This window comes from Pongo pygmaeus, chromosome 7 (assembly GCF_028885625.2).
Source record: "Pongo pygmaeus isolate AG05252 chromosome 7, NHGRI_mPonPyg2-v2.0_pri, whole genome shotgun sequence".
Classification (NCBI taxonomy): Eukaryota; Metazoa; Chordata; class Mammalia; order Primates; family Hominidae; genus Pongo; species Pongo pygmaeus.
Window position 1 is genome coordinate 63858011 of NC_072380.2, and position 18856 is coordinate 63876866.

General features: G+C 40.4%; 1 protein-coding gene across 3 annotated transcripts in view; it reads right to left on the minus strand.

Annotated features, from left to right (window-relative positions):
• ST18 (ST18 C2H2C-type zinc finger transcription factor) overlaps window positions 1–18856 on the minus strand; it is a 304120-nt gene that overhangs the window by 40872 nt on the left and 244392 nt on the right. For all 3 annotated transcript variants that reach the window (XM_063668773.1, XM_063668772.1, XM_054499078.2), the window contains 5 exons: window positions 15648–15782; window positions 13931–14021; window positions 12781–12885; window positions 10152–10345; window positions 7674–7885 (listed from right to left, as the gene is read on the minus strand). In XM_063668773.1, coding sequence (XP_063524843.1) covers window positions 7674–7885; window positions 10152–10345; window positions 12781–12885; window positions 13931–14021; window positions 15648–15782 — 737 coding nt within the window. The remainder of the gene's footprint in view (window positions 1–7673; window positions 7886–10151; window positions 10346–12780; window positions 12886–13930; window positions 14022–15647; window positions 15783–18856) is intronic.

Below are 18856 nucleotides of genomic sequence, written 5' to 3' on the forward strand. Positions count from 1 at the left end.
AAACAGGCGCCACTGGGCTGCATCAGCTGGGCTTCCTGCTTGTGCCCGACTTAGAAAATAAAAACCCTTCTTTTATTTGCTTATTTTACCTGCAAAGTTTGTATTTTCAATCTATCAGCCTACGAGATAGATATGCTTTACTGTATTTGTGGGAGGTAAATACACTTCTAATATGTTGTACTAAGATGCTTTGGCCGTATCTTTCTGTCCCTTTTTAGTAAATAGTTTAATCTCTCGTGATAGTTTTAAGCCCCGAATTTGGCAGTACAGCTTATCCGGGATAATAACTTAGTAACCACAACATCTTATGCCATCTGTATAATATCAAATACATTTTTATACCAGCATTAATAAACCTTAGTTACAAAAATCCAAGATATTAACCATATCAGTGCCACGTGTGCTCTCTCTCCATGATCTCACAATGTATTCTGCCAGAAGCGCATCAAAACAATTTTTGGCTTCATAGCTGATATGTAAATAGCAATGAAACAGAGCTATAGTAATCAAGTTTAATGGCCAATGTAAAGTAAAATGCTAAATATTGTAGTTGCTGACATTTTTCATAAAAAAATAAAAAAAAAACTTGGGTTAAGACTGCACAACCAACATTCACATAAAATTCCAGACCTCTGTGACAGATGGCTTAGGAAAAAGAAGCCATGTGACTGGGCTGCAGAGTTTTATAGTGCAAAACCCATAAATAGTGCAGATTTGATTTCTCTGAAAAATATCAACTCTTCCAAGACAAGATTAATATATATTTTAGTTTTTACAGGCAAAAATTCTAAATAGTCCATTAAGACAATGATAGATTCTAGGAGTTGTTATGATTATACATTTCGAGTCAATTACTCCTAATGTTTAAAAGAGGCGCTTTCCTACATCCTGCGCCCAGCCTGCTGCTCTGAGCACCTGACTTCACTGGGAGAAAGCGGGCGGCTCACTGGGGAGCAGGGTACAGATGGGCTTTAAGTGAGCGCACAGATGCCTTCAACAATTACATGCAGTACCAGAGAAGGGTCCCTTTTTGCCCATAGATGGGCGATCACACGTTTACAGCATGGGCTTTTATTCAGAACAGTATCAATGGGCATCACTTCTCTCTGTGCTTGAAACTCCAAATGGCAGCACAAAAAGGAGGGAGGGGCTGGGGGAGCTGTGGCAGATATGCATCCCCCACCCCTTCAAACTTCTAATATTCTGATTTCTTCAAACGCTATTCTGGATCTTTAGTTTAAGTATTTAAATTTAAAGTTCTCTTGGGGGTAGGTATAGGATTACTACTATTCATGTTCTTTCTGACTTAGAGGGGACATCCCAGGCCATCTATTTCAGCCACTTTTGAGCTATTGATGCTACCTACGTTTTATTTATCCATTAAGTTATTGAGAAAGCACTTCATAGTTTTAAGACACTATATTCTAGGGAAAGTAAAATTGGAAAATAGGTTGTTTCTGCCTTCAATAAATTTATTTTTTATGCATATAGATTTTTAGTGAAGGTAATTTTACAAATTTAATATAAGTTATAATTAAACTGAAGGTTGAACTAATTACTCATTGTAATCCTTACCTTTACTATAAAATAAGAAGTGACCTAGATGGCCACCAGCAGAGAAATACTTAACGAAAATATGCTATCCCTATTTAATGGTGCATTATGTGGTCAGGAAAGTGATAATTATGAACACTGTTTCTACATGGAAAATACTTGTATCACTGACAGCAGAGAACAATGTGGCATTCCTACTATGTTTACAACTAGGGAAAAAAGAGAGAAATGTGTTTTCCGAAAAAGAACAAAAAGGAAAACACAAAAGCGATTGTAGGTTCTTGTATGTAGAAGATAGGCTTGTGGCTATTTTCTTCTATTATTTTTCAGGCAAATGACAACATTATATTGTTTTAGCAATTTTAAGTGGTCACACATTCAAAGTTTGTGGTGAAGTAAAAATAAAATTGGAATTTTAACTTAAATGTTATCTTGTGAAAATTATTAATTTTCCAAACATTGATAAAACAAGAAAGCACTGTTTTCCTGACTTGGCAAGCTGTCTTATGAATACAGGATGGGTCACCTGCCATCTTTTCCCTGTTGACTTGGCTGAGAGGAAGTGCAAAACTAAGTGTCCTTCTGATTAGGTTTCTGCCATAATTAGCCCCTGGCTTTCATCTAGCAGCTGATGTTTTTTATTCTTGCTTCAAGGTTTTTTGTTTTGGGAGTATCTTTTCCATACTGAAAGCTATCTTAAATATGTTTTCAAAGTAGGCAGGGTATTAACAGTAAACAGATGAAATGAAAATATCTTACTCTTACTAAACGGTAATTATTAAAGCTGTTTAGATTATAAATTTGTGAAATATACTCAATATAAATAGATGAGAAATGATCAGAGGAGAAATAACTAATGTAAAGTGTAAAATTTAAGTGAAATTTAAAACAGCTTCCCCAAGGTCTTTGGGACTTGGAATCATGGTCCACGCTGGTTGGCCAGCAGCTTAGCTACTCTAAGATCTTAAGAAGAGAAGTTAGACAGGCATGAGTTCAAATTTCTGTTCCAACAGTTATAGTTGTGCCACTCAGAGAAAGTAATTTAGTATCTCTGTACTACTGTTTCTTTATCTGCGAAATGGGATAATAATATCTGCTTTACAGAAATTCTAGAGGGATTAAAAGGGATTAATGTGAGCCACATGCTTGCTTATAGTACCTGGCACATAATACATCTTCCATGAATGACAGCTGATAATCATAATAATTTGACTGAGTTTGTTTTTTCAACTTCTACGTTAGATTCAGGGGATTGGACTAGGTTTTTGAATACGAAAAGAGACATGTTCTTAGGCTACTGTGCACAGGGCTAAAAAGCCAATTATTAAATAGCTAGTTTCCTTGCACCTGTATCAACCAGTGCCTTGTGATCCCTGACCCAAGACCCTCATAACATTTCACCCAGAATGTGTGGCAAATCTGCCCTGCTCTTAAAGTTACCAGAAAAGGCGGCATCAGGGTTCTCATTGCCCAGAGGGCCGCCAGACTTCCTGATACCAGGCGGCAAGAATGGCGGTGCCACATCATGTTATTTCTAGGCCTTGTTCAAGCACAAAACAGACTTTGAACTTTAAACATTTCAAGCAAGTGTCAATTTTTTGTTTTCTTTTAAGGCACACTCTGCATATGCCATTTTGTCTAAACAGGTGGGGAAAACACCAAAACAAACAACAGAATGCCTGGCAAGCAGCAGCGATGAGGATAAAGATAGACTGCAAGGCCTGTTCCTACCTCTGGTGATCACGGTGGGAGGAAGGAAGAAAACGGGAGTGCATCTGCCTGGAGCCTGTACCGGAGGAAGATACTCAGGAGGCCTAGCAGACCCAGAACTCTCTCCCACCTGTGGCCCCGTGGCAAGACCAAAGGGGAGCTCTTTGGAGCTGTGGCCCCTTTGTGTCTTCCAAATCATATTAATTCCAAATTAAAATGAAGGATATTACATGCATCTTACAACAAAGTTCTAGAATCAGGCCGAGTACGGTGATTCATGCCTGTAATGCTAGAATTTTGGGAGGCTGAGGCAGGAGAATCTCACTTGAGCCCAGGAGTTGAAGGCTGCAATGAGCTATGATCACACCACTGCACTCCAGCCTAGGTGACACAGCAGATCCTCTCAAAAAAAAAAAAAAGAAAAAAAAGTTTTAGAATAAAAATAAAGCTGATATTGTGGCTCACGCCTGTAATCCCAGCACTTTGGGAGGCCGAGACAGGCGGATCACCTGACGTCAGGAGTTCGAGACCAGCCTGGCCAACATGGTGAAACCCTGTCTCTACTAAAAATACAAAAATTAGCTGGGTGTGGTGGCACATGCCAGTAGTCCCAGCTGCTCAGGAGGCTGAGGCAGGAGAATTTCTTGAACCCAGGAAGCAGAGGTTGCAGTAAGTGAAGATAACACCAATGCACTCCAGCCTGGGTGACAGAGTGAGACTCTGTCTCAAAAAAAAAAAAAAAAAAAAAAAAAAAAAAAAAAAATTAAATTAAATAAATAAAGCTAATACTTCAGACTAATTTACCTTTAACCATTATGTCATCCACTAAGCACTGATAGTGTTAATTGTTTTCCCCTGATTTAATTCCTCAAAGAGATACTTAAAACATATGTAGGCAATATTGGTGGTACAAATATGTTATATATATGTTGGATTGTATTTTAACAAATAAATAATTCCTTTGAAAATCTTCTGCCTCTGGGACATAATGGGCTCTGGTTTGGGCAGTGATTGGCAATGTCACAAGCACTGGTGCCTTCAGGCTGGGGTGTGATGGGAGCCTGCGCTTGAGGGATGCTGGTTGAGTGAATGGATGACCATGTGAACAGCAGCATGAGCCTTCTGTGTTGGGAAGGGGTGGATCAGTGACGTCTTCCAGTTTTGGAGGCCAAGAGACTTTGCAAGGAGGATAACATTTTGGAATGTCCATATCATCCTTCATTATATTTTTAGAGTATGTAGGAAATCAAAGTTTTTTTGCCCCTCTGAAAACAACCTCTGCTCCTATGATCTTCTATGAGATCATTTGCAATTTTACAAAGCACCAATTCAGATTGCCCATTAAGCTTGGAGTCCGTTGTGAGATTGCATAGAGCCAGTTAATATGTATTAGCCCCAATATATGGGCATGAAGGCAATTTCAAATTTAGTGTTCTTTGGCCTGATGTCAAAAAGGTTGTGCCCATGGGTGACAGTAAGATCTGTAATTCATACTCCTATGGGGTGCTTTATGCAAATGAGAGTTGCTCATTTTGTAAAGGAAAGAACTGGATGCAAGCAGAGGGGAATTGAGAAATCAGCCCTCAATCAAGTTCTGGTCAAATTCCCTGCAAAGCCACCATGCCTGCCCTGGATGAAAGGAAGCTCACCTCTTCAAGCTTAGCTCTTTACCCAGAGCCATGCAAGGCGGGTACAGCTCCCAGAGGGTCACTTCTTTTCTCCTGCTTTGTTGGTAAGCTCCTCAAGGGCAAAGTCTATGACTGACCCTAACCTGTGGCCGGGGCAGTCCAGCACTTAGAGACCTTTGGTTGGTTCAGCTATGAGTCCATCACCAGGATGTCTTGCTAATATATCCAAAGTGCTCAGCTGTGAAAGTTTGGAGTAAGGAGAAGCTGTACATTTCAAGACGCTTATTTCTACACATGAAACTCAAGAGATCTATGGATTTGAGCTATGAGAAATAAGCGTACTAATAGTCTGCCATGGTGGAAGAATCAAATAATAGATAATCAGGCTAGCATTCAATGTGGAGGTGAAGTCTATCTCTGCTTAATCCAGTAAAAGGCAGCACTGACAACAGGAAAGGCCTACATTAGGCATGGTTTCATTAGAAACTCAGTTTCAGGGTGAATTACCTTGGCTTTCTCTCACTTTTGCTAAAATAATTATCTTGCTAATTCAGGAATAAATGAGATTCTCTTCAACATTAAGAAAATAAGATCCAACCAGGACAGAATTCTAGAAATTGTTACAGTTGTGTGCAAATGTGTGCACACGCGTGTGTGTGCATGCACTGGCAGAAGGATTCTGCACAAAGTGACAATCTAGGGTGCCACGTTTATCCCATTTTAGCAACTACTATGCAAAGGAGACAATTTCATGGGAAAATGGTTTTTAGAACTCCCAGCATAATAAACTCCTTTGGGAAGTCAATCTGTGTGCTCTCTGTCCCTTCCACCCTTGTTACTACATCAATTGTTTGGCTTCTGCGGTTAAGACTTGGTTGGCACTGAAAGGCTGAGGCGTGCAGCGAGCTCCTGTCACCTGAGCATGCAGGATGAGCTCCGTGGAGCAGTCTGGCACGGAGCGCTCCCGCCAGGAGCCCAAGAACACACACTGAAAATCGACTATTTGATTTTTTGAAACGTGTCCATTTAACAATTGCTTTTCTAACCAAAAATACGTTTTTAAAATAGAACACATATTGATAAGGGAAAAAGCCCGTAATTTTAGTCATCTTTGTTTGATATGTTGCTCGGTGTCATTGTCATAGAAGATGGAGAAACTAATGGTGAGAGGCAGAATTCTGAGGAACAGGAATACAGCTACAGGCGCAGATGGACAGCATTCATTCTAGAACCACTTACCGTAGTCATTTCAGTAACATCAATAATTATAATATTGGTTCCTGTATTCTCATAGGACAGCCAGAACAACCAAACAATAAGGCACTAAGAAGGAAGCGATTTTAGTATTTCTCCAAGTAGATGCCTACTAGAATATATACCTTTTAAAAGGAGGAATTTATTCAGATCAAAAAAATGAATTTAAAAATAAAGCTGCATTTAAAAATTCCCTAAATCACCTATGTAAATAATTTGTGACTAGGAATCTTTTGAATTTGGATCACCTAGTATACATATGTATACATTTTTTACTTTTAGAGGATGTGTTTCTCTTTGTTTAAGAACCTCATTTGTTTAAAAATTGTTTTGGAGTGGTTTTTGGCCACCAACTCTTCCTGGGGTTTACTTGGCTCAGCTTTGTCCAGAAGCTAATTCTGATTCTTCTGTCAAATGCTCGGTGGCACCGTGTTACCTGCTTTCCTGAAGGCCTGGCACAGCACAGGCAGCAGCTGACCATGCCGGGGACCAGCACACTTAAAGGGGAAAAGAGGAGCCATGGTCTTCAAGTGCCCAGGTTTCAGGGTTAGCATATAACTCAGAAAATCTCCCACATAAAGGAGGGTAACATTTATTCTCAAGTAAGTCTGGGCAACTTATTTCAGTGGCTTCAGCCATCTAGGTAGGGAAATCATTTCTTTGAACTGAAGCCCTTTCTGTAAATAGGAGTTCCTGCTCCAGCTGACAGCAGGGGCAAATGGCTGAGCCGCTTTTACAAGCTCTGTGGATCGCTGTGACTGTGGCATCAGAAGCCCTTTGCTGTCAAAGGGCATGAAGGATCTTCGCTTTTCTGTTTTCATCAAATTACCTCTCATTGTCAATTGGGAAGGAAAGGAGAGGGTATTGGAGAAATGTGATTAATTTCATGGGCTTCAGAAATGTGGTGTTTTTAAAACTTCACAGAATATGATTTTGTATTTGAATGCCCTGAATTCTCAACCCTCCCTGAATCATCTCCTGTTGATTTAATGTATTCAGGTTCTACCATGTGTCTCTGGAGAATACTGTGACAACTTAGACTATCTTGTGTTACACAACAGTAACATATGCAATGATAAAATTTCATGGGTCAATTTTGCAAATGTTTTACAAGTCACCGTTTGATCACACATTTCTTACCATCTTTGATTTGCAGACACTGAAAAGCTTCCATTGTTGAGATTTAATAGCAATCCTCTTTTCTTGTGTGCCAAATTCCCCATAGCAAAAATAGCTTTGAAATGTGTAAATTCTCCCCAACCCATCTCTGTAACTCACTTCCCCCCAAATTTTGGTACCCCAACTTCAAGAGGAGCCACAGAGCAGGATGTGCACACTTTCATCCTTCTTTGACCCCACCAAGCTCATCCCTGCCTGCGTTTCTCTGAGCCTCTTCCTGACACAGGGAGGGGATCGCTTCAGAGGTTGGGGAGCAGAGTGGTAGTGAATGTAGTTAGGAACATGAAAGGCAGTTTATTCTCACAGTTCAGTCGCTGGCCCACCCTCCGGGCTCTTGGACTGGCCTACCTTGGCATGCAGACTCTGTGGCTTGTTGGAGAGGATGTCTGTGGCTTCCCTGCAGCGGGTGGAAAGGTTCAGGATGGCAGCAGCTGCTGCTATGTGGGTGTCTTCACTACATTGACCGTAGCTGTAAGAGCTGGCATGGCCAGGGCTCTGGGTGTGGGCGCCTGCACTAGGCAGTCGATTAGGAAATTTCACTGGATTTGAAAAATGCTTTGCTGTTGAAGAGAGATTTGATTAGCAATTGCATATACATGGTTTTAGTCATTAAATAGATTTTTTTTAAAGATGTAACTTCTTGCATTAAAATATGTGAAGAATAAATTAAAACACGTTCCGTTATCCATGGGAACATTAAATGAAGGTTATCCAGACCAGTTTTCACAGAGATTCAAAGAACAAATGACGTAATTGCTGGGAGAGAATGCCTATTCTCTTAATATTTTTGTATTTACACTTCTTATGACAAAAAGTCCATAACTAATGTTATGGGGCAGGTGCACCGGCAACATTTGTGGCAAAAATTTTAGGTAAAAAAACACACTAGCAAAACCTACCAGGGACTACAGAGAGTTTAAGGCATGCCCATTGGAAAACTGCATATATGTGAGGACCAGTGATTCCAGTGGCGGAAAAAAAAATGTGTCCTTTCAATATTTGTTTTCACAATAACAATTTCTACTTAGACATGGAATTGTATTTTTATTATTTGATATGCAGGCTTGTTTTGTCCTTAAACCAGTAGAAGTTGTTCTTCATCCAACTAGATGGAACTAAATAGATGGTGGAGTCTTTAATGAGCTGGCATTTTGCATATTTAGGGAGAGAGAGATGAATAAAGGGCAGGGAGGAAATGTTCTCAAGGTGAACAGAAAGGCAATTTAGTTATCAAGGCTGAGTTTCCATTTTATGTTTCCGTTGTGGGTACCAAGGCATTACTGAGAGACAGAATTAAACATATTTCTTTTCATTCTTGAGTATTTGTAAACATCACTCAAGGTTACAGGAGAAACACTCAAGATTTAATGTGAGCTAATATAAAAGCATTTAGCATTTTATTTTATATTAATTTTTTTATTTTAAATATTTGATTCTTACTTTTCGTAAAACAAAACTTAAAACACTGGCAAATGTTATATTTCTATAATTACAAGAATATGAAAATATCACTGAATGTTTTGCACTTTTAAAAATCAATGTCCGTACTATATGAGTACATTGAATGCTCTTATTAACTAGCTTCGCCGGAATTAAACATATATGTATGTATGTATATTGTGTGTATATACAATAAAATTGTATATCTGTATAGGCACACGCAAAATTACATGGATAGATAGATATAAAACTGTGTGTGTATAACTTTTCCCTTAAATCTAACAGGTTGTTAGTGGTTATTTATGTTAGTTGGAACTTATTTTTGGTAAGATTAGGTAAAATATCTTTTAGAGTGTAATGTACCTCTCCCTGATAGGCAAATTCCTTTCAAGTCTGTCTACTACTGGGTTTTACACGAAAATTCTAGTTCTCTGAAAGAATTCATCAACATCACACAATGAGGTAAACATTCTGTGCTCTTAAGAGCACTCAGTTTCTATAGCCTGGTGTAAGTTCAAAGGGATTCTATGGCTATGCAGAATGTTGTAGAAAATTCATTGTCTAGGAGAACTCAATGTGCACATTATTTAGCTCTTTCCTTTGTGGAAGTTAAGTGACCATAATGAAGAAATCATGACCTCTATTGGTTCCCAATATTTACTTTCACACCCTTTCATTAGAATGTTTAAGGACTCCCAACAACTTGAAGAAATGTGTAAGAAGAAAAAACACCAGGTTTCATATATTATACCATATTTGAGTTATGGTCTTCTATATGGATGTGTTAGCATTAAAGAATATTAATGTATTTTAAGTGTTTCCATATTCATGCTCCAGTTTGGGAGTAAAGATTTCCACAGCCACACAATTTTTTCTATTATAGTAAAATCCTGACTTTCAAATTGTTTCTTAGACTTCTCACCTTCCCTTCCACCTTTAGTTTGAATGCTTTTGCTGAGTTAAGTAATATTTTAAACAGCATTTCAACATTTTAACTATTAGATTTCTATAATTTCAATAAAAATAAATATTACTGCATTACAACAGTCATCACATTTTTCAATATAGTAATCCAAACTCCAGCTAACTGTGAGTTAAATATTTCTTTAGAATTATTGTACTGAGATTCAACAATAGCATCATATTTGTAGAATAATTAATTCATTAACTATTCACTATATTATGTGTAACTTCAGTATAAAATCAATAACATTGATCAACTTATTATTGTTTTCTTTATTGTATTTCACTCGAATATATTTTCTCTCCTGCCAGCTGTATGTAGTATATCATACATTTAAGTACAGCCCCCTGGCCCCCAATACACCCATACACCCATACACAAGAAGCATTTTGGGGAAATGAGCATTAGAGATCAAAGCTTACATTCAGGAAGTGGTGGTGTTTTTCGTCCTTGCACTGTTTGTATGAGAGGGCGTTTACCGAAAACTTGGGCATCAAAACTGGCATAATCAAATGGTACTTTTCCAAACTTCTCTTGTTCTTTTGACACTGTGGCTCTGGGAGAGGTGATGGCTTGTGACGGGAAATTGAATTCAATTTGCTTCACCAAGCTTGTCCTGGAGAGGGGGGCGAAGCAGTTCAAAAGAAATACAATGAAACTACTGGTGAGCACATTAGTGTCAGAATTTACAGTAGATACATGCATCACTCTTGAAGGTATCCACAGAGACACTGAACAATAAGAGAGACGGGGCCATGGCAGGACACAGCAGCATGCTCCGGACCCATAGGGCGAGATGGAAAGATGCTCTGGGCTCTACGTCACTACATGATGCTGCGTACTCTGGGTCCTAGTCCTCCCATCAGCAAATTAAGAATATACAATCCTCCATTCATCTTATGAAGATCTCATGAGCAAATTTGATGCTTATTAGCATTTTGAGTTCTTAAAGTTCTTAAAGGAAATTCATGTCAGGTGGGTGCGGTGGTATACGCCTATAATCCCAGCCCTTTGGGAGGCCAAGGTGGGTCGACCACCTGAGCTCAGGAGTCTGAGACCAGCCTGGCCAACATGGTGAAACCCCCGTCTCTACTAAAAATACAAAAATTAGCCAGGTGTGGTGGCACACACCTGTAATCCCAGCTACCCAGGACACTGAGGCAGGAGAATCACTTGAACCCAAGAGGCGGAGGTTGCAGTGAGCTGAGATCATGTCACTGCACTCCAGCCTGGGAGACAGAGCAAGATTCCATCTCAAAAAAAAAAAAAAAAAAAAAAAAAGCCGTGTTACCATCAGTAAATACTGGTTAAGGCACTGACAAGGTGTGCACATTCTGCTTGTTAGAATTGTTCATTAGATTGGCAATGAATAGTCACAATTGTGACCAGTGAGCAAGTGTCATTATATTCTGTTCAGAAGTGATGCTAGGCTCTGCTCAGTCCTGCAGAGCTGGCAGAAATCTGATGCCTAAGAGGGGCAGTGCAGACACCAGAGATTTGATTCCTGAATTGGGAGTTTCTTCCTGGGCTTTTCACCTTTTTTGCCTGCCTTCAGTCAGAATGTTTTTGCTGATTTAACTAATACTTTAAATGGCACTTCAATATTTTATCGATTGAATTGCCATCATCTCAGTATGAATCAAAATTACTGCATTATAATATCTATCATATTTTCAACATAATTATCACAATCTAAGCTAAATGTGAATTATATATTCTTTTAGAATTGTTGTATTTGGATTAAACAAGGGCATCATATTTGTGTAGCACTGATTCCAGCCAAACAAAACACAAATGATTTTCTGCTGTGGTCTAATGGTAAGAGAACATAAACAAATATAACTTTCAAAATTTAGCAATATTAAAGTATATATTTTTCTCTTTTTTCCACCAAAAACTGTCAAACTCCTCAGAATGCCAAAGTTTCCGATGAGTTTTTTTTGGATTAGATTTTACAAAAACTTTTTAGCTGCTATATAAAAATATCTGAGCAGCTAGTTGATCTTATTGCCTATATAACTTGGTTTAGAGCCTTAAAGCTGCATATATATTCTAATCTAAAACAATATTAATCTTTTAAGAAATGAGCAAAATGAAATTCAATATTCTTTCTATATTTGCTAACTAACTTACTTGGGGAGAAACTAGAGTGTACAGTCATACCAACCAAGAATCTTACTTTAAGATTTTTAATTGCTACTTATTCAGTAATTCATAATTTTCACTTGACATATGTTCTTCACGCATGTGATTTAAATGCCAATTTTGACTCTTTTCATCAAATCTATAGAAGCAAAATATTAAGGGAAGCCGTATCTTGAAAATGTTGAAATGTCTAATAACTGGTTTTAGATTTCAGTGACTCAGTAACAATAGTTATCTGATCACCTAGCTTAATCCTGAAATCATTTTCCCTACAAAAATGATTTTATGGCAATAAACATATAACTTCACATTAAATATCATCATATATACTTTAGTATTTAGATATAAGATCTTCCAAATTTCTAGATATCACCAAGAGCCTGGGAGCTACCAGGACCAATAGGAGGTATTTTATTAATAGCTGTCAATCATGGAATGAATTTTTGTTTTAAATACATTATATGTGTTTGTGGAACTGAAGGATGAATATATAACAGCACATATTTAGGAAAGGCAGGAGTGACTTCTGATGGCATTTTCTCCAGGCAGAAAGGTGAAGTCAGTGATGAAAGGGTGTTCATCTGACTTGTGGGTATACTTAGTAACCCACAATTCTGATTAATGTAGGCTATGGTATATTAATTCTTTTAGATTCACCCCTATTATGTTACCTTTGCAAAGAGATGACTTTCAAGTTAAACTTCTGGAGAGTTTAGTAGTTCATTTCAGCAACGATGTCATTAACTAGACAAGCCTCTTGTCTAGTGGGGTGGGCTGCACATCCAGGTCTACTGGGGCTGAGAGGGGAGGTCAAGCCACAGGGAACTGACTCATGAAGGACCAGAGGCCCCGCTGTGCAGGAGCCTGGATGAAGAGAGCACCGAGAACATCGTTGGGGGTTCATACCTTTGGGCCTGGTCAGGACACTGCCCAGTTTGGGGAGAATCAAGCTGATTTTTATCCTGGGACATTGCCAATTTTTCAGCTGCAGCAATTGGACAACCAGAAAGACTGTTTAAAAAAAGAAACACAGGAGGATTTTAGTTAAAATGATAATATGATTTGTTTTGGCATGTGCCTCACAGCACACTTGGCACACACTAAATGTTAAGTCATATTAATAGTTCACTTAGCACCACGTACACACTGAAAGATCCCAAAGGGTTTTGCAAACTACAGTGTCAACACTTGCTCCCATCCCCATCTCAGAGGTGAAAGGTAACAAACTCATTTTTAAACATAAAAACATTATGTAAGGGATAAATAACTAAAGCATTTGGAAACTTCTTAATATTCTAAGTGAATGTGCTCATTCCAATTGCAATGTGTCCAACTCTAGAAGTTAGCATGATAACTCCTTGACTTATCTTAGCATCTTTAGAAAAATTTTAGGAACTCAGTTTTTCATCTTAGTTGAAATTCAAAGTGCAGAATGTGAAGTTTGCTGGCATAGCGCTTATAAGTCAAATAGTACCTCATCGCCACATAATCGACTTGTAATATAAAATGTGAATATCAAACAATCAGCATTTTCACCCCAAATATTTATAGATACACAATACATTTTCATGTAAATGCACATATGTGTGTCTTATACTAGTCGCAATTTCAGTGAAGTGATGTTTACCCTACACCTGGTTTATAGTTACAACCATTGAAGCCCTGTTGGTACCTTTTTAATGTCTATTGGACAGGATCCAGGATAACCTAGAAGCAACTCTTTGCAATGTCAAAACAGCAATGGTGAGGTTCTGGAGCAAAAGACAGCACATTCTATTTGTATGATTATATGAATAGGTAACCGCAGCAACTTCAAATATAATATTTTTCCATTATCATAACTGGCTGCTAATATACAAATTTCTAAGAAAGGAAATGATGAGGTCCTTTCTTTTTGACAATGCACATGCTGAGAATATTTCTTCTCTATTTCAAGTGTCACATATTGGATAGTGATGCAGCAATTTTCATCACACATTGGTAACCCATTATTTTATTGGAGGAACGTTTCTACCACATTTTTTTAAATGCAAAATGATTATCGTCTGAGAATTACCTCCTGTGGGTGTTGCGGTTGCTGTTCACATGACCCCTTCCTGTGCATCCTGGCGTGGGACACTTGAGCACATTTTCATGCATGGCAAGAACTAAGCACAAAACAACACATAAAGGAAAGAATACTTTACCATAAATACAAAGCACACTAACACATGTGTCTCTCAACTTTGCATTTAAATGACTTTAGTTCCATCATCCACCACGCTCTCTCTCTCTATTCAGACACAAACAAGTGAGCATGGAAGAACTTCAGAAATTAAATCCAGCAAGCTTGATCAAGTTTTAATTTCTCTAAACTCCATGTTATGTTTACACTAGACTTCAGTGAGATGATTCTGCTTATATTTAACGTAAACTGAAAAGCTTGTAACCTTCCCTTCACATGAATGTGATTTTCCCTGGGGGATGGAAGGAGCACACCATTTGTCATGTAGTTCTTTCTATCTTTTCCCTGCAGTTTGAAGTTCTGCGTATGGTCTTCTTTATTTTCTAAGTGATATTATTTTGATTATTTGTCCATCCACCCCTTACTACCCACACCCCACCACCATTTGGTTACTGGGAGAAAAGTATGGTTGAGCGAAGAGCCAGAGAACCAGTCTGAGGAACTGCTAATCTGACAGGACAGCGCTGAGCTGATTAGATTTAGTGACTTGCAAAATCTCACTTTTGAGAAGAATGATGTTGAGCACTTCCATTTTTGCAATTTGTTTTGGCCCAAAAGATGTCTCAATAATTAGGTTCACAAAGTGGAAGATGTAACAGGTCGATATTGTACAATGTAGAAGGTGGCAGCCCTCTGCTTCACTGCCGGTGGATAGCTCACAGTGGGGCTGAGGGTGGAGAGGGGGCCAAGGCTTGCTCCTACTCAGGGCCCTCCACTGCTGCAGGATGTCCTGAGACAACACCAACGAGTATGTTCCCACTGCGAGAGGAGGCCAGGAGGACAATGGTGACTGCTTTGTGATGCGTCAAGGTTGACTGGTCCTGAGCTTAAGGAATCCATACCTCCAGGTGAAACAGAACTGTGTAGTCATGCAGTTTAATAACCATGTTTATTTTGATATTCTGGTGATTTAACATCTGGGGCCTTGCTAACTCTGGAGGGACTGCACCTCCCAGGCTAGCCAATTCCCAGAAAGAATGAACAACTTTCCCACAAGCACACTTTAAAAGTGCAATCCAGCCAATCTGGAACTCACAGCCCAACTACCTCCTTTACTGGGCGCTCACCCTCTGGGGCACTGTTGTTCTGCCCTGATCGCTCCAGAGGCAGATACCAGACAACTAGGGACAGCCCCTATGCCCTCGAGCCTGCTGAAATCAGTCAAACTGGCCAGTCCTAAGGCTGCTTACCCTGCCCCATCAGAAACCACCATAAAGACTCTGGCCCACTGTTCACACTCCCTCTACCCCTGAACTCCCTGGTGCTTTCCTGTGTGGCCCTCTGTGCTGTGGCCTGGCCCTTCCTCTGGGCACTGTGAGGAACTAGCTGTCTTTCCTATGGCAATTGTCTCTTGATCTTTTGGCTTTCTTGTACTTTGAATTTTCTATAAATACACTATATTTTAAAACCCACAGCTAGACGGAATTGGCTTGACACAGTTTAAAAAAGTTCGTTTCCATTCCTAATTCCAAATTGGGAGACAAAGAGGATAACATCTTGATGATCCGGCGTGCATAAGCAGAAGCTTTGAGGGACAAGTGTTACTCACTTTCCAGGGGAACCCGCACTTTGTGGGGGCACCCCGAAAGGCTGCGGTGGTGGGGGTAGAGCCCCGTCACGTGTCCCGTGCCATCACACCCAGGGATCGGGCACTTGGTCTCCCTCTTTTCAGGCCTTGGTGAATCTATGGAGAAATTAAATTGAGAAATGCATTTAGTTATTCTTGCTTTTCTTCCCATTCAATAGAATGGCCTTGCAGGGTGACATTCTCACTTTATTCAGTTTTACTGTTATAAACATTCTTCTCACATTGCCTTGAACAAGACCCTCAACTAAGACCTGTGGAAACAGAAAACATGTTTTCAATTTTCTTGGTTTCCTAAGTAAAGGCTGACACAGGGCAAGGGAGTGTTAAAATACAGAGACGGTTTTAATTTGTCATGTCACATATTGTAGTTAGAGCCTTATTATGAAAAATCAACCCTGTGCTAGGGGATGAACAGGCTCCCGAAAAGAAAAAATAGTGAGAAAGAATTTATTTAAACCAAAACCATTTCTTATTGAAAGTCTAGAAAAAGCCAGACTCAAAATGACAAAAACAAAGAAACCACCATATCTGAGAAAGACCTGTCTGGCCTTGGCCCTGCATGTCCTTGGGCTTGGGAGTGGAGAGCAGAGCCTGCTCCCTGCAGAGCAGCTGGCGGAGTTAGGACAGGGCAAGGACACTGGCTTGTGTCCTGTCTGTCCAGTGCTAGTGATTCACAGTCTCGAGATTCCAACACCCCCACGGGTTGCCACTTGGGATCAGCATGCAGTGAGTATGGGGAAGAAGCTGCTGATCTCACTCTAAATGCAGAATCCAAAAACTGAGGCAGCAGGAAGACTTGGAAGGGAAATGTTCTTGCAGGAGACTTACAGAAAATAGAAGTGCAAAGAGTGCAGGCCACTGAGCAGCGGTCCCGAGAGCACCCCCAGGAACACAAGTGTGGGTGGGGCATACGGGAGCAGCCAGGCATGGCAAGTGACACCTGCTCATGCATTTTCTGGGAGCCTGGGGAGAGTGAGGCTCCAGACAAGTTTGGGGTTTGATTTTCTGGCACACACTTTGCCACAACTTAAAAGGTTATATAAATATATGCGATAAATGAGGACCAAACATGAATACTGGTGAGCTTAGAACTAACACAGATGAGGCCTTATTCAGAAATGTTCACATTCATGACTGAGATGGCAGATAAAGGTGAAACAGAGGTGCACTCTTAGAGCCCAAATTGCCCCTCTAACTTGTGCTGGGAATAACACCAACCGTGGGGAGAGCCTGTCCCACGGCACTTGGGGCACGGAGAAGAAAGAGCATGAGAAGATGCACAGGAGCCCTCAGAGAGGAGCAATGCAGGAGGAAAGGAGGCTATCGGGGTCTGCAACATGAGGCCTCAGGAATAATGAGCACACTAGATGCTAAGAATGGAAACAGGCAGTGTGGTCCTGCCCGAGAAGATGCTGACGATGGAACATGGGGCCTGCGTGCAAGGGTGTGGAGCCTCGTGTGCTCCTGTGCAACGGGGCATGAAGTCTGGCCACTGTCACGGGATGCGACAGACATTTCCGGGGTGCTGTATTGTGTGTGCAGACGTGCCTCTGCCATACCATGGCACCCCAGTTGCTGGATGATAAACAGTCCTGGGCAGATGGGGCACAGCAGGTTGTATGTAATGCAATTATATGGGGGCATGGATTCAGCAGAAGCGGAAGAGCCAAGGATCCTTCGGGTCTTTCTGAGCTGAGGGTCAGGGTGGTCAGGAGACAAGGCAGGAAGTCTTAAATGAGCAACGAACGGCCAGATGATGGGGCTGCGGCCAGCAGCAGGCATTTACATTAGGAAAGATAGGACCTAAATGTGCCGGTGTCAATACTATTCTCTCTGCATTTCGTAATAGACAAATTAAGAGTTTTGTGATGCTCTATGATTTGTGGATATATGTTTTATTTAATCCAAAAATAGTGCCAAATTTCAAGTTGATGTGAAATCTGTAGATCACTAGGTCCAAATTCTTAAAGTCTGATTAGGGGAACTGAGGGGGTCTGACACCATAGGAGAGTAAGTTAGAAAAAAAGGAGAAGAGCAATAATGTGTATTTTGATGCCCTTCCTCTCTTGGACCTTGCCCAGGTAAGGTCACGTTTCTAAACCACATTGAAAGGATTGGCGTCGCACACTTCCCCTCCTCACCACACTGTTTGTCTGCAGGAAGCCGGAGAGGGTGCTAGAGATAAGGCAGCCTGGCTCCTGCCCAGGTGCAGCCCACTGACAGTCCACCGTGCCCCTTTGTCTGTAAGTCCCTCCTCTGCTGGGCGAAACAAAGATGCAGGGAAATGCTCTGGAGGGCAGAACCTGTTTGCATGATAAGAAGCCAGAGCTTGAGCCTGGGGCGACTCTCAGGCTTGGCTCTTCCTCTATTTTCTTTGTACAATGTTGCGTAATGAGGGTGACCTTATACTCTGGTGATGTTACACCTTGGTTTTCCTGGGACTGTCCTCATTCACACCTAATGTACTCATGTAATGGTTCATAGTGTTCCCCTTTTCATAGGCAGGACAGTCAATGACATGGCGACTGTACTTACATTGCAACCTAAATCTCACTAAATGCTTAGTGGCCAGAGTGTAACCAAACTAATTTTAGAATTGCTGACTCATCTGAAAGCGGGGGTAAAATGAGATTTTAAAACTCTTGAGTTTTCTCCTCAACAGAGAAGTTGCATAGGCAAGGTGTCTGGGAGGTTAGGCTGGTATTTTGGAGAATATGGCTGTCAGTTGGGATAAGCATTGACTTAACAGCATGGAGTGCATGTCAGAGAGAAAAAACATCCTTCTTGTGCCATTGGATCCCACATCGGGAACAAGGAATGGGAAAGGGAATACTCAGTTTGGACTCTGCAGGTCTCCTCTAGACTAAGCCTGTGGCTCTTCTTCAATGTGGGCTTCACCTTCTTCACCTGTTTTGCTGACTAGCCTGCCTGGTCTTGGTCTTGCACAGAGGCTGCCCCCATGCCTCAGGCACTAGGATATACCACTGACTCATCCAGCCCTAGTAGGAATTCGGTAAGCCTCCAACTGGCCCAAATGTTTACAAACACAGATTATATACCCTGAATTTTTGAAAACCAAAAAAAAGAAGTTTTAAAAGCTCTATAAAATTATCCTAAGGATCATCAAATACTTTAAGATGTGGCTCAAATAATTAAGTTTCTCTAAATAC